We start from the raw sequence: 15,122 nt of genomic DNA, 5'->3' as shown, positions 1-15,122 counted from the left end.
GTGGCTCCAGGCAAGACCACAGAGGCCAGAAGGTGGGGGCACGGGCCAGGAGTTGGCGGACGATCCTGCTACATCTAGTGCTGAGGAGCTCCGATTCTCGCCTGTCAATCCACTGGGTCTGTTCTCCATGGATGAGAGCGCGGACTTCGAAGAACCTGCATTGCCACGCTCCAGAAGCCATTCCACCCCAAGGCCATCCAGTGGTCCCCCGGTCATTCCCGCCTCCACTCTGGAGGTACCGGCCCCAAGCATCTCGCCACAGGGCACCCCATTTGTCCCCAGGATTGCGACGACCTCGCGGCGACCTCGTGGACGCAGCAGTTCTGTTCCATGAGCGCGAAATGACAGCGGAGAGATGGTACAGTTGTCCAGGAGGACTGTAGACATTAGTGACCAGCTCATTGAAGCATTGGGGGGCATATCCCAACAGCTGCCCACCATGATCAAGTACATGGCGGAGTCCCTGGATGTGATAGCCAGGAACACTGCTGCCACAGGCTTCCCAGTGGTCCCCGAGCGCGGCACTCCACTCCTAGGTTCCGCACTACCACTGCGAATGACAGATGAGAGCAAGGACCACGATCCTGCTCCTGCATCAGAGAATGTTGCCCCCTCGGCACCCCCTGCTCCCATACCCGTGAAACCAATGCATCTGCCTTCATTGCCCCACAATGAGGCACCGCCTGAGGAGCTCCTCGGTCAGGCGCCGTGGAGCGAGGAGGGGAAGGGGTAGAGGCAGGGAGAAGAAAGAGAGGGGGGAGGAAAGTGAGGTGCATGTGCTCAGGTGAGGGCTGTGTTATATCTCCATCTGGGTGTATGCAATTTGTTGCAAAGTATGGGGCTGGGGACCACGCTCCTGCTTTGCCTTTGTATTCTGTGTTGCTGGACATGTTGAACATGTGATTGATGTCAATGGTAGAAAAAGTGGGGTGTGGGCGGGGGTTGGGTGTTATTGGCTGTGATACTTACGATTTCAGACCAATATTGGTATTAAATTTTTGTTATTGAACATAACCTTGCTGCGCATTGTCTCAGATAGCTAAACCATTACACACTGGTGATTGCTTACCATGAAAGGATTAAATACAACTTAACATCAATCAACGTAAACTTTAACTGACACCAAGCTGATGGGCACCATTGATGTCTGAGCTGCACACACATAGCAGTGAGTCAGCATTGTCACTCACATCAGCGCTCTTTCAGGCTAATCTCTCAGATATCAGCTCCTCATGTAAGAGTAGGATTTAACAAATGCCAGTTGGCATTCGTTCCGGTTAGTTCCACTTTTTGTGGGCGGTTTTTTGGGTGAGAGATATTGTGGGCAATATGTATGCGAGGTGGTGAAATTGATGCTGGGCGATCTCCAGGGCAGCTAGTTTGGGTAAATATGCTCTTTACGACAAAAAACAATGGGCGGGCGTTAATATTGAATCTCGGCGTTAATTCCGTGCGGAAAGTAACGCTGGGCGATATTATGGGCGTTGATTTCGCCCATTCTGCAGATTCTGCCCCAAAAAAGTGAGCGGGCGGTAATATTTTTTCCCGGCGTTAAGCACATGGGGAAAGTAACGCTTGGCAATAAGTTTCCTAAAAATGCCCGTCAATTTCCATTTTGTGCCAAAATGGGTGATATATGGACGTTATACGTCATTTCAGCGGTAAAATGGATGTTAAGTGGGCGTTAAGCATGCAAAAAAGTGGCGATTCTAGCCCATTATCTGATCATTCATTTCATTGCTGATTGTAGGAGCTTGATGTGCGCAAATTGGCTGCTATGTTTCCCTGCATTATAACAATGGCTACACTTTAAAAGTGCATCATTGGCTCGAAAGCACTTTCGGATGTCCTGGGGTCATGAAAGGTTCTGTATAAAGGCATACGAATATATGAAAAATGTACAAGGATAAGACAGTACGCCGTGTCTTATACGCAATTGTCCGATGGATACACCCCGTCACCCTATTGCTCTACTATCGCTGCACGGTATTGCCTGTAAGGATGTACAGGAGCAGGTCTTTTTTTATTACACATTTATACAGTAGTGGAGATGTATTAACTGATGAATTGCTCCCTAATTGTGGAGTACCTGGCTTATTAATACGGACCTCCATTCATATCTGTGCCACTTGTGAATTTTTACTCTTTCACACCTTTCAGGCAAAGCTATTAATGCTGGTAATTTATTGCAATGCAAAGGAATATAAAACAGTCAAACAACTGAGCTGTAAAAGTCCCAGGTAATATTGTATATAGGGTACAAATAATTTGTAATAGGCTATGGTATAGACTCACTGGAGAAAATGAGAATATGTTTACTATAGCATGATTTATTTCTGAAATGCTACAAATCACAGCCCAATATATAGTCCTTTTTGCAGGGAGAGGTGTACTGGGGCTGTAGCCTTGTTCCATCAAATATTAATTTTCCTATAAATATGCATGATTTTGATATCTTAAAGGGGGAATAATACCCTTTTGGAATACGTGTATAATTTTGTCCTTCAATTATTTTTTTTTGGGGGGGGGGGATCTTGTGCAACAATGAATGAGTTCTGTGAATGGAAATGCAAATACCATGCCCCACAGCCAGGATGGTGGGGTTTCCAAACCTTCCCTCAGTGCTCGCTGACCGCAGCAGTGGGCCCAATTAGAAGCAGGCACCTCTTGCGGGAATTTCCTCAAGGCAACACAGCACCTCTTCAACTCGCACCTCCGGCTCAAAGGAACACATTGCATTTTGCATGCTTAATATTCTTCTCGGATCCGAATGAATGTGACAGCACGGTAATATATCACACTGGGAAGCAAGGTCGGGGATAGACTGCATGGGCAGTGCAGTGTGAGTCTGGATAATGATATTGATAATGTGGCTGTGCCTTTTGGTCCCAATTAAATCTGACCAGCCGTGAGCCAGCAGCGAGAGCTAAGTGCTATTTAGCTGATCACCGCCTCTGCTTTGAGGCAACTAGTGACGATCCGAGGGAGGGATAGGACAAAACTGGGCTGGATGGCAGTGTGCGATAGTTGTGCGGAACTGTACGAGGTGCGGGAATGAAGCGTAAAAGATGAATAGCTCTGCCGATGGCCAGGACCTGAGCATGTCTTCTTGTCTTGCAATTCCCAGTGGATGATCGATCGCACCCGGCAGCTGGCTGATGCTGTCATTGATAAAGTTGTGAGGGTGTCGGAGAAGTTTAACGGCAGGATTTGCCAGCAGTACGACAGCATGGTGAGGAAGATCACACGCACGGCGGGCTGCACCCGCGGGCTGGTGCAGATGCAGAGTGAAGTGGACACATTGAGGAGCAGTGAGGTGCTCCAGCTGGAGGTAGGGGTCCAGCTTCCCCTGTTCAAATACCCACAGCACAGGGCACAGCAACACGCCGGAATGTGTCTCTTTAAAAGCATTCGGTCCTCCTCGTTTGTAGCACCGAGGAAAAGCTTTTGTTTGTGGTTAAGATGCAGAGTTTTTTTTAATCTGTGTTGGTGCAAAATTAATGTTGTGCGTTGCAAGTGAGTGCCATTACAGAAAGCTTGCCTTTTTCTCTAATGTTTACTGAACAGTCTGCGGCTCTGGATAAAATGTCAGGTCGGACGCCTAGAGACTAAGTGTAGCAGCGTGGCAGTGTGTGACAGGGGATGTGTGGCAGGCACTGAGGGCAGGGCCCTTGCCAAGGCTCGGTGTTCTGTTCAATGAAAGATGGGACAGGCGGCTGCCCTGTCATTTACTGGCACAGGGTGAGCGGCGCTGGGCAAGAGGGGGGCTGCAATTGGTCATCCCGGGGCAGGTTACAGAACATGTCTGCTCTCTGTCTGCCCGAACAACCCAGCAGTCGCCCCGCAAACCTCGGCTGCTTGACTCCCAGCGATGTGCAGCGATTGAGAAAGAAGCAGAGAGTGTGCAGAGTACAGGGATATATCTGAGTGAAGCCCTTAGTGTCTGGTACATTGAAGTGAAGGAGCTGGAACACGCTGGGCAAACTAGCCCGGCTGTGTTTGTTGCGTTCAATGTCTCCTGGATATTGCAGGGGATTGGCAGTAACTGGCCTCGCCTGCTTTAATATGTCCCTGGGAGGCGCTCTATTGAGTGAAAGAATGATTTGAGTCTGGATTGAGCGTTGTCGACCCTGACTGGTTCTATGTTCGCCTCGATCAGGACAAGCTGGGGATAGCGGCCGAGAACCTACTGTTCCTTGTGGACTATGCCTCGCTTTCCAACAGGGACATTATTCTGAACGGCACCGCCTTCTCGTGGCCGGAGAGGATCAGCCCGTTCCTCAGAAACAGGTCAGTGTGGGTTTGTAAACCACCGGGTCCCGAACACACCGGGACATCTCTTCCACATCTGCAGTGTGTTTCTGAGTGAGTTAAATCCTTCATTCTCAAATCAGGAGATGTAGTTAGCACGAGCAGCGCGGGGACAGGAGAATGCTATTTAAACAAGGTTTTGCACTTTTTTTCAAATATCAAAAAGTCATGTATTATTACATTTACTCAAAGCCCTATACAAGCAAAATGGGTCGTATCTTATGAGGAGTACCCCATAAGGCATACAGAAAAGAACTGTGGTAATAGTTTCAGTGAAATTAATAATTTTAATAAAATATTGGCACTGTATAAACGTGATAAAAGTGAGATTTTTTCGATAAAAGTAATGCATTGATGCAGGTGTCTCGATGTACATTGAATTTATTGAGAATTACAGTTAGATTGATCTTTTGTTAGGGTTGTCTGAGGAGGACAGATGGAATAGATTGGACCGAGTCTCTCTGGAGTTTAGAAGAATGAGAGGTGATCTCATTGAAACCTACAAGACTCTGAGGGGGATTGACAGGGTAGATGCAGAGAGGATGTTTCCTCTTGTGGGAAATCTAGAACTAGGGGTCACAGTCTCAGGATAAGTGGCCGGCCATTTTAGACTGAAATGAGAATTTCTTCACTCAGAGGGTGGTGAATCTTTGGAATTCTCTACCCTAGAGGGCTGTGGATGCTGAGTCATTGAGTATATTCAAGGCTGAGATCAATAGGGGCCGAAATTCAGCTCCAAAAGGCCATTTACCGCCAGAAAGCGGGGAGAGTGCACTGCTGCGGACGGCATGTTTTTTTTGTCAGTTGTCTGCCAGGTTGTGCCGACAATTATGCCCCTGGGTTCGGCCGGGCCCGCTTGGGTGCCAGGCTGCTGGCCCGGCCGAAACCCTCCCTGGCAGCCCAGTGGGCCGAAGTTCCTGAATGCCGAAGGCTCTCCCCTTTCAGTGACGCGGACTGCGTGGTGATGCACACGTGTTGTGATGTCATTGCCGCGCCGCTGCTGACTGACAGCGGTGGTGACTCCGTCCTTACCCCACTTCCGCCTCCATTATGACCGACATCCGGTCTGCTGCAAAAATAAGGATAAAGAGCTGAATTTACCGAAAGAGGCCATCTCATCGACAGCGGCGGAAAGAACACCAGGAGTGGCAGGTGCGACCCGTTTCAGGCGGGGGTGAATTTCAGCCCCATAGACTTTTGGGCTCTAGGGGAATCAAGGGCTATTGAGATTGGGCAGGAAAGTGGAGTTGAGGTTGAAGATCAGTCTTGACCTTATGGAATAATGGAGCAGACTCGAGAGGCCGAATGGCCTACTCCTGCTCCTAATTAACCCTTGGTGGCCGTGCCTTTAGCTGCCAAGGCACTAAGTTCTGGAACTCCCTCGCTAAACTTCTTCGCCTCTCTACCTTTCCTCCTTTAAAATGTTCCTTAAAACTTAGCTCTGACCTGTTGTAATATCTCCTTATGTGGCTCGGTGTCAAATGTTGTTTGATAACGCTCCTGTGAAGCGCCTTGGGATGTTTTATTTACGTTAAAGCATTAAATAAATGTAAGTTATTGTTGATTAAAAGCTGAATTGAAACAATTGAGTGGAGTTTAAATGCTGAGTGTCCACATCCATACTAAAAACCAATCTTCTCTCCCCACCCTCACCGCAGTGAAATGCGATTACAGAAAGAACACGACGTGGCAATGTCCAAACTGGTCCACTGGCAGAACGATTTTGCAAAGCGCATTGCTGAAACTGCAGCCTTGGTGAAGGAATTTCAACAGAAGGATCGTATGCCCGAAGCTCAGAAATATATGACAAAGCTGGAAAACATCAACAGAAGAATAGAGGAATTTACAGAGGAGGTGAGTTCAGAACTTTAACTCAGCTTTTTGTCACATTACTGCTTAAGAACTGGTACAGCTTTAGTCAACCCTTAATAGACCTTATGGCTCAATGCGGCACTCTCCAAGTTCCACTCCAGAGACTTGAGCACAAAAGATCTAGGCTGACACTCCCAGTGCAGTGCTGAGGGAGTGCCGCACTGTCGGAGGTGCCGTCCTTAAGATGAGACATTAAACCGAGGCCCCATCTGCCTTCTCAAGTGGACGTAAAAGATCCTATTGCACTATTTTGAAGAAGCGCAGGGGGAGTTCTCTCTAGTGTCTGGGCCAATATTTATCCCTCAAACAACATCACTAAAACAGGTTAGCTGGTCATTTTCACATTGCTGTTTGTGGGAGCTTGCTGTGCGCAAATTGGTTGCTGCGTTTCCCACATTACAACAGTGACAACACTCCAAAAAGTACTTCATTGGCTGTAAAGTGCTTTGGGACATCCAGTGGTCGTGAAAAGTGCTTTATAAATGCAAATCTTTCTTTCTCCTGAAAACCAGGCTGTTGTGGAAGAAGCTGGGATTGTATCAAGTTTATGTTGTTTGGCACACACTATATCCTGAAATATTCTGTATTTCATTTATTAAGAGTTGTTAGTTACCTCAAGATTTTTTTTCTGATCAATTCCCTAAAGTTGAGTAAAAACATAACTGTACATTGCAGTGATGGATTTCGGGAAGCTGTTATTTGATGTACCACTTCTTAGAATTAGCAGAGCAAGCAGGTAGCAGAAGTAAAATGATGAGAGCTCTTTAAAGTGCAGGTGGAGGTAGAAAGTCCTCCTTTGATGTACTATACTGGAGCTATTGGAAACAGACCCTTTATAAATTTGATTGATGTTTGACAACTGTCATTGTTCATACCATTCTTAGAATGGATAGGCTCATTTTAGCACACCAGTGGTCACCAGCGTGTGTTTTGTGTGATAGTGCATTTCAGCTTGGCCATTTTACTTGACATCGGGGCAGGTAGGTCACTTCGGTTGGTCACGGTGTGACGGGTTTTCGTTATCTTTGCTCAGAAAGCCCTGATCAACCATGAAGAAGTTCTGCTGGAGACAGGACACATTAGCCCTTACCACCAAATCCAGAATATTATCAACGCGAAGGAGCCCTTTGAGAAGCTGTGGAAAATGGCGGTCCAGTTCAACCTGCACTATGACAAGTGGATGAATGGCTCCTTGCTACAGGTCAACGCGGAGGAGGTGGAACAAGAGGTCAGAAATGCACAAGATTTCTCGTTCCTTTAACATAGCATTTAGCAATCCAGCATTCTGTTTAGACCATAACTCTATTGTGTAAAAATATTTTAGGTATATTTTAAAATATAATTATATAAAATATTTGAAAAATATGTAGATTAGAATCCTTGGCAGTTGTTTTAAAAAGTGCTGCCAGATTTAAAATTTATAGGACAAGTTTTAGATTCTCAGCCCACCCACCCCCGAGATGTCTGCGCTCCTCTAATTCTGCCCTCCTGAGCATCTCTGATTATAATCACTCAACTATCGCTGCCGTGCTTTCAGCTGCCTCAGCCGCAAGCTTTGGAACTCCCTCCCTAAACCTCTCCTCCTCTCAACCTCTCTTTCCTCCTTCAAGACACTCCTTAAAACCTACCTCTTTGGTCACCTGCCCTAATTTCTTCTTATGTGGCCTGGTGTCAGATTTAGTTGTTTTGTCTTAAGACGCTCCTATGAAGCACCGTGGGATGTTTTACTACATTAAAGGCGCTATATAAATCCAGGTTATTGTCATTGAAAGAAAAAGTCTGGGTGAGAACAAGACTAAGACTAAAAGCCACATTAACAGATAATGATCTGCATTGCACTGAGATTCATTTAGCTTATTAGCAGCATCAAAATTATAGTCTGCAAATTGATGAGTGCATCTTCAACATCTAGTCATTGAAAAAATATAATCTATTTCTCCTTCTGTACAATATTGTCTTCAGGTGCAGAGTTTATGGAGGATCAGCTACAAGCTAACAAAGGTTTTCAATCACCCAGATTTACACGGCCCTCTAAAAGTCGCGACAACCATAAAAACGAAGCTGGAAAAGTTCAAAATCAATATGCCTCTGATCATTGCCCTCTGCACGCCTGGGATTAAGCAACGTCACTGGAGTGTGATGAGTCAAAAGGTAGGCAGATTATTTTAAGGGCACAGAACCGATGACCAAAATCCTGCACGAGAATTGTCAATACATTTTGGAAGCACAACTAGGTAAAAGGAAATACAGCTTAAATGGTGAGATTTTAAATGGTGCAGTGGAGCAGAGAGAGCTTGAGACTAGAAACTGTGAAGGAGCGAGGAGATTTGGGTGTTCCGGTCCAGAAAACTCTAAAAGCTAGTGCACAGGTACACAAAGTAATCAGCGAGGTTAATGGAACATTGGCCTTTATCCCGAGGGAGCTGGAGTACAAAGAGGAGCAAGTGATGGTGCAGTTGTACAGAGCCTTAGTCAGACCCCATCAGGAGTTACTGCGTCCAGTTCTGGGCCCCGCCCCTCAGGAAGGGTATATTGGCCTTGGACGGGATGTAGACCAGATTTACCAGAATGATACCGGGGGCTAAAAGGTTTAAATTATGAGGAGAGGTTGCAGAAAGTTGGATTGTATTCCTTTGAGTTTAGAAGATGGAGGAGAAAGCTAATCGAGGTGTTTAAAATAACTCTGTAGGGCAGATAGAGGGAAACTATTTCCTCTGGTGGGGGAGTCCAAAACAAGGGGAATCATCTTAAAATTAGAGCTAGGCTGTTCAAGAGCGAAATCAGAAAGCACTTCTTCACACACAGGGTGGGGGAAATCTGGAACTCTCTCCTCTACACACACACTCTCTACCTCTCTCTCACACACTCTCTGGATGTTGGGGATCAATTGAAATTTTCAAGACTAAGATTCATAGAATTTTGTTGGTAAGTGTGTCAAGGGATATGGAACCAAGGCGGGTAAATGGAGTTAAGATACTGGAGATCAGCCCTGATCTCATTGAATGATGGAATGAGCTCGAGGAGTTGAATGGCCTCCGTCTGCTCCTATGTAGCCCTCTGGCCGTCAACTTGCCCCGCACACTGGGCTGGGAGGTCATGGCAGGGTCAGGGCAGCAGGCAGAAGGTTTGTTCTGACCCTCCATGGGCAGGTTAGGGAAATCCAGCCTATAGAATACAGGTGTGAGAAGGGAACATTGCACTTGTACAAGGCTTTAGTCAGGCTTTAGTCATAGTTTACAGTTTTGGGATCCAGGAACTCGAGCACATAAATCTAGGCTGACACTTCAGTGCAGTGCTGAGGGAGCGCTGCACTGTCGGAGGTGCTGTCTTTTGGCTGACGCATTAAACCGAGGCCCCGTCTGCCCTCTCAGGTGGACATAAAAGTTCCCTTGGCACTATTTTCAAAGAAGAGCAGGAGAGTTATGCATGTGTCCTGTTTGTGGGAACTTGCTGTGTGTAAACTGGCTGCCGCGTTTCCCACATTACAACAGTGACTACACGCCAAAAGTACTTCTTTGGCTGTAAAGCGCTTTGAGATGTCCAGTAGTCATGATAGGCGCTATATAAATGCAAGTCTTTCTTTTTTCTTTTACCCCATTATAGGAAGGGTTTGAAAACAATGTGAGGCATCTTGAACTAAGTCTGCGTCTTGTCCATGGAATCAGTGCAGTTCTTCTCTGTTCTCACTGTCTGAAAATGGCTAGATTTTTATGATATTAGATCAAATCTCGTTTTATGATCAGAAGTTAAACGTGTCAGGGACTTCTCTCCAGTGTCCTGGCCAATATTTATCCCTCAATCAACATCACTTAAAAACGTTTTTAACTATCGATTATCACATTTGTGGGAGCTTGCTGTGCACAAATTAGTTGCCGTATTTCCTACATTACCACAGCGACTATACTTCAAAAGTACTTCATTGGCTGTAAAGTGCTTTGGCACATCCTGAGCTTGTATACGGCACTATATAAATTCAAGTTTTTGGGGGAGAAATTCACTATCGTCCCTTTTGGGGCGCGAATTTTTAAAAGTTTGAAAATTTAGCGCCAGGCGCTAACGATTTCAAACGTTTAAAACATTCACTGTTTGCGCTCCAAGAAGGAAGTGGAGTGCTAAGTCAGGCTCTCCTCTCCCTTCCTGGAGCGCAGTCGGCAGCAGGCGGGGCGGTGAGTTCAACATCACTGCTCACTGCACCATGCAGCGCTGCCGCATTCAAAGGGACCTTCCCTCCCTTAAAGGGACAGGCCATCGCTGCAGGCTCTGCAATACCAAGGGGGCATACTTGGACCACCAAGGCAGCCGCCATCTCGCGCAATCAGCCCGACACTCAAGCAGAGCGTCAGGCTGATCGATCGCACAGGAACCCGCAAAAAAAACTGGAACAGGAGAGGCTTCTTTACTTATCTCGGGCACCTTGCCTATAATCATCACCCTGGTGAGGGCCGGCCGTCTGATGGACGCCTCCTGCAGCTGTCGCTGCTTTCGTCCGGCGCGGCTGCAGGGGCGGAAGTCAATTTCGGACGCGGGGCGTTAATGGGTCAATGCGCACAGCGATGACATCATGATCTGAGGGTGGAGGAGATCAGGACGCAACACCGTAGTGCCACCACAAAACTCCCGCTGGATATGGTGATATCAGCTGACGGGAGGCACAAAGGCCCCAATTTCAGCCCCCTTATTTCTTTCTTTCAAATACCATTGAGTATAGTTTGTTACTGAGGGTTTATAATGTTATCGTACAATATAGCTGAGTATATGGAGAATAGAAAGCAGCAGCACAGCATTAAGCTGCGGCATTTAAAAAATACTTCTTATTTATTCTTTCTCAGGATGTGGGCGTCGCTGGCAAGGCTGGCATTTATTGCCCATCCCTAATTGCCCTTTGAGAAGGTGGTGGTGAGCTGCCTTCTTGAACCACTGCAGTCCGGGTGGTGAAGGTGCTCCCACCGTGCTGTTAGGGAGGGAGTTCCAGGATTTTAACCCAGCGACGATGAAAGAACGGCGATATATTTCCAAGTCAGGATGGTGTGTGATTGGGAGGGGAACGTGGAGGTGGTGGTGTTCCCATGCACCTGCTGCCCTTGTCCTTCTAGGTGGTAGAGGTCACGGGTTTGGAAGGTGCTGTTGAAGAAGCCTTGGCGAGTTGCTGCAGTGCATCTTGTAGATGGTACACACACGTTAATATTGGTATGGTGCGCTTGGCATTGGGCTGACTAAAACTTTCTTCGACTAACTCTGTTTGCTAAAACATGAAGTGCCATCAAGGCAGAGACCTGAATATTTCACAAAAGTTTCCTCTAGGTTTTATGAAGATCTGGAATTGGCTGCCTAACTTTGAACTTCTACTGTTACAGCTTAACCCCCTGAACCAGGTATTTCATTTCAGTCTCTCTGCCTACTTAATCGGCTCAAAAGATAAGCTCTTCCCTTGTGAGCTGAGCATGATTCTCGTTTTGTGCTGTGGTGCTTGAGTTAGGCGTGACTTTCCAGGCGATGAAACGAGCCAACGATTTTCACTTACCATGGGTCTGGAGAGGTGTTTCCACCGGGGATTCCTGCACCAGCTCATTTGCATAGCCATTAGATTCGCGACTTGCCGTATAACCCGTGTAAAACCGGCGCAACCTGCTGGCATGCATGTAAATGAGAGTGCAGCCTTGAAGGAGCCAGTTCAGCCTCCACACTTCAGCAACAGGCTGAGAGATAGCCAGGGAAGGAGGGAGCGAGACTTTGATCACTCACGTCAGTCTTGGATAACGTCACTGCGTCAATCTTACCACCATACATTTCCAGAGTGTGTCTACACCAGGAACATTTCCACCAAGCAGGCAGATTAGTCTGCAGGGCACGGCAGCAAGCTAGAGAAAAAGAACTCACATTCCTTTCTGACTTGGACCTCCAAGCCCTCCTGAAGCGAAGGGAAGTCAGGACGCAGAGATTTCTGGGTGTCCAGCCAATAATCCAGCAGGTGAGTTAATCGTGACATCAGGAGGGAGGCGGCACTGACACTGAGTGCCGCCTCTCTCACCTCCAGCTGACCAGTGCAGAGACAAGTTCAACCATCTTAGTAGGGCACCAAAGTATCGCAAAAGTTATTTTATAGCAATGGAGAGCCATGCAGTTGGATGACCATGGTGCAGGTTTTCATGTAGTGAGTGGCCCATTGCCAAAAGTGCGCTCTTCCAATACACATCTCCTCAGTAAGGTCCCCCCTGGACCCATGCTGCCTGTATATTGTAAGGGGAGGGGGTAAAATCTGATGGGCCCCATCTTCCTTATATGCTGCCTGATTCTTTGCTACATCCTGTTCTCCTCCCCCTCCATGAATGAGCCATAATAAGGTAAGTCCATTGGGAAAGGCTGTATCAGCTACTGAGAAGCCCTCACCGGGAGTGAGAGAGTGGAGGGGGGTGCTAGAAATGTGCTGGTCCCAGACCCTGTCACAGCAAATCTGGGGGTGGAGGGGTAGGGTTTATCAGTGGTTCTCCAACTGCCTTGCTATAAGTTTGGTGTAAACTCTGAGATGGCAGATTACCACAATCAGGGCCACAGAAATGGTTGGAGGCATCTTGGCAGGTGTGACTAAACAGACCAGCCTGGCTCCTGCTTGCCCTGGCTACCTCCTGTCAAACACTGCCATGTAAAGCATGGAGTGCTGGGGTTTAGCTGGTACTGACAGCTCATCGCTAGGTCCCCGGGGGTCAGCTGCTTCTGCCATTGGGGCGAGGAGCTTCTGCCAGCAGGGACTCGCAGCGTGAGATGTCCTTCCCCCACCGCTCTGGTGATGTTGGGGTCCGGGCGTGGCTGGGAGGGGCCAGCGAACCTCTTGGGCAGCCTGACAACCCTCCGCAAACTCCTCCTCTTCCTCCCAATGTCATCCCTCACGACAAAACCCACTGGTGCCAATTATAGGGGATCGGGGCAAAATAGAGAAATAACACCTTGGCAGAGGAATCTAGAACTGGGGGCATTGTTTCAGAATAAGGGGCTGCCTGTTTAAAACTGAGATGAGGAGGAATTTCTTCTCTCAGATGGTCATGAATCTATGGAATTATCAGCCCCAGAGAGCTGTGGAGGCTGGGTCACTGAATATATTTAAGGTGGAGATAGACAGATTTTTGAACGATAAGGGAGTAAAGAGTTATGGGAACGGGCAGGGAAATGGAGTTGAGGCCATAATCGGATCAGCTATGATCTTATTGAATGGCGGTGCAGGCTCGAGGGGCTGAAAGGCCTACTCCTGGTCCTATTTCTGATGTTCTTATGTTCAAAGAAAACAATAACTAATGAGAACCTTTACAAGGCCTGGGGCACTTGCCTTTACCATCAGTGGGCCTATTAAAGGGCCTCTCGCCTGTAGGAATGCAGGGGTCCCCCTTCCCCACAGGTCTCACCGGATGTGCTGAGATCGCAGTGTCCAGAATGAGCGAGCCCTTCCCCACCCCCATTTTACACACAGTTCAGACGGGAACTCCAAGCACCCACCCCCGGTCCAATATACGAGGACCAAAACCAGTGGAACTGATTCCCCTAGAATCAGGGCAGGAAGGAGACAAACATCTCACATTCTGGCCTAACTTCCACTTCAGTCTGCTTTGTGCTGATGTGTTACTATAAATGTGAATGTTGCGACCCCGTACACAAACAATATCCTAAATAGTTGAAACCCCTTTGACAGACTTGGCATTCTGCAGAAATCCGTTTCATAGTGTGATAGAATACTCTCCACTTGCCGGGATGAGTGCAGATCCAACAACACTCAAGAAGCTCGACACCATCTAGGGCAAAGCTTGATTGGCACCCCATCCACCACCTTAAACATTCACTCCCTCCACCACTGGCGCACCGTGGCTGCAGTGTGTACCATCTACAAGATGCACTGCAGCAACTCGCCAAGGCTTCTTCGGCAGCACCTCCCAAACCCGCGACCTCTACCACCTAGAAGGACAAGGGCAGCAGGCGCATGGGAACACCATCACCTCCACGTTCCCCTCCAAGTTACACGCCATTCTGACTTGGAAATATATCACCCGTTCCTTCATCGTCGCTGGGTCAAAATTCTCCCTCCCTGACAGCACTGTGGGAGCACCTTCACCATACGGACTGCAGCGGTTCAAGGAGAAGACCCACCACTTTCATTAAAAGAACAGAATTGTACTGCCCAGTTTAAAGCTGCGAGCTGTCCTGATCCATTACCATACATTTGATTGTATTTTTAGTTCTATTTCACATTAAGTTAGTCATTCAAAGAACTTGGTGTACTAGTTCTCTGTGACTGTAAGTACATAGAAACTGAAAAAAACAGATAGAGAATAAACAGCATGAAATGACGGAGGTTCAGAGAAGGAGTCAGTCATTTGATCTTTCAGACTCTTATAGGTTACAAAATAAATGTATAAATAAATCTAGCATCAGGCCCTACCCCTGTCCTGCTGAGAGTCTCGGTTTTATTCAAATTATGTTATTTAGATAAGGAAGTGGAAGTGATTAATTGCAATTGATAAGGGGCTGTGACATCACCTGCCTTGTACAAATGTTTCCAATTCAGCCTTGTAGGAAACATTCACTGGAATGCTAAACCTCCAGCTGGGTGCAATGTGTGTTATTGGTTGTGTTGTCATTGAAAGTGATGTTGTTAAAATGTCACTCGGTTTTCATCCTGTGCAGACCTATAAATAAAGGTACCGTGGGTTTCTTTGCCCCACGACATGACACTATTTCTACAACACAACTCCCCATGACAACCAGTCCTACAACACACACTACACCCAGCTGGACGCTTTGCATTCCATTGAATGTTTCCCTCTAGTTGGGCCTGTACTCCATGCCCAGTGCAAATAGACAAAAGCTTTCTATAAGTCCTCTATCTAGTCATCAGTTTAATTAGAAAGTGCGGGGCCAATTCTGGTGCTCCAGACTGTGGGGAACGAATGTTGGAT

General features: G+C 47.2%; 1 protein-coding gene across 1 annotated transcript in view; it reads left to right on the top strand.

Moving 5' to 3' along the window:
- Positions 1-2,620: 2,620 nt before the first annotated feature.
- Positions 2,621-15,122, top strand: part of LOC139278130 (dynein axonemal heavy chain 3-like) — a 485,560-nt gene continuing 473,058 nt past the window's right edge. Inside the window, exons 1-6 of the mRNA XM_070896786.1 lie at positions 2,621-2,787; positions 3,128-3,331; positions 4,160-4,290; positions 5,970-6,165; positions 7,217-7,411; positions 8,146-8,334. Of these exons, the coding sequence (XP_070752887.1) occupies positions 3,131-3,331; positions 4,160-4,290; positions 5,970-6,165; positions 7,217-7,411; positions 8,146-8,334 (912 nt within the window). The 5' untranslated portion in view covers positions 2,621-2,787; positions 3,128-3,130. The remainder of the gene's footprint in view (positions 2,788-3,127; positions 3,332-4,159; positions 4,291-5,969; positions 6,166-7,216; positions 7,412-8,145; positions 8,335-15,122) is intronic.

The sequence above is a fragment of the Pristiophorus japonicus genome, chromosome 13 (genome assembly GCF_044704955.1).
Source record: "Pristiophorus japonicus isolate sPriJap1 chromosome 13, sPriJap1.hap1, whole genome shotgun sequence".
NCBI lineage: Eukaryota > Metazoa > Chordata > Chondrichthyes > Pristiophoridae > Pristiophorus > Pristiophorus japonicus.
The sequence above is the reverse complement of the archived record's forward strand: the minus strand, read 5'-3'. Positions and strand labels throughout refer to the sequence as shown.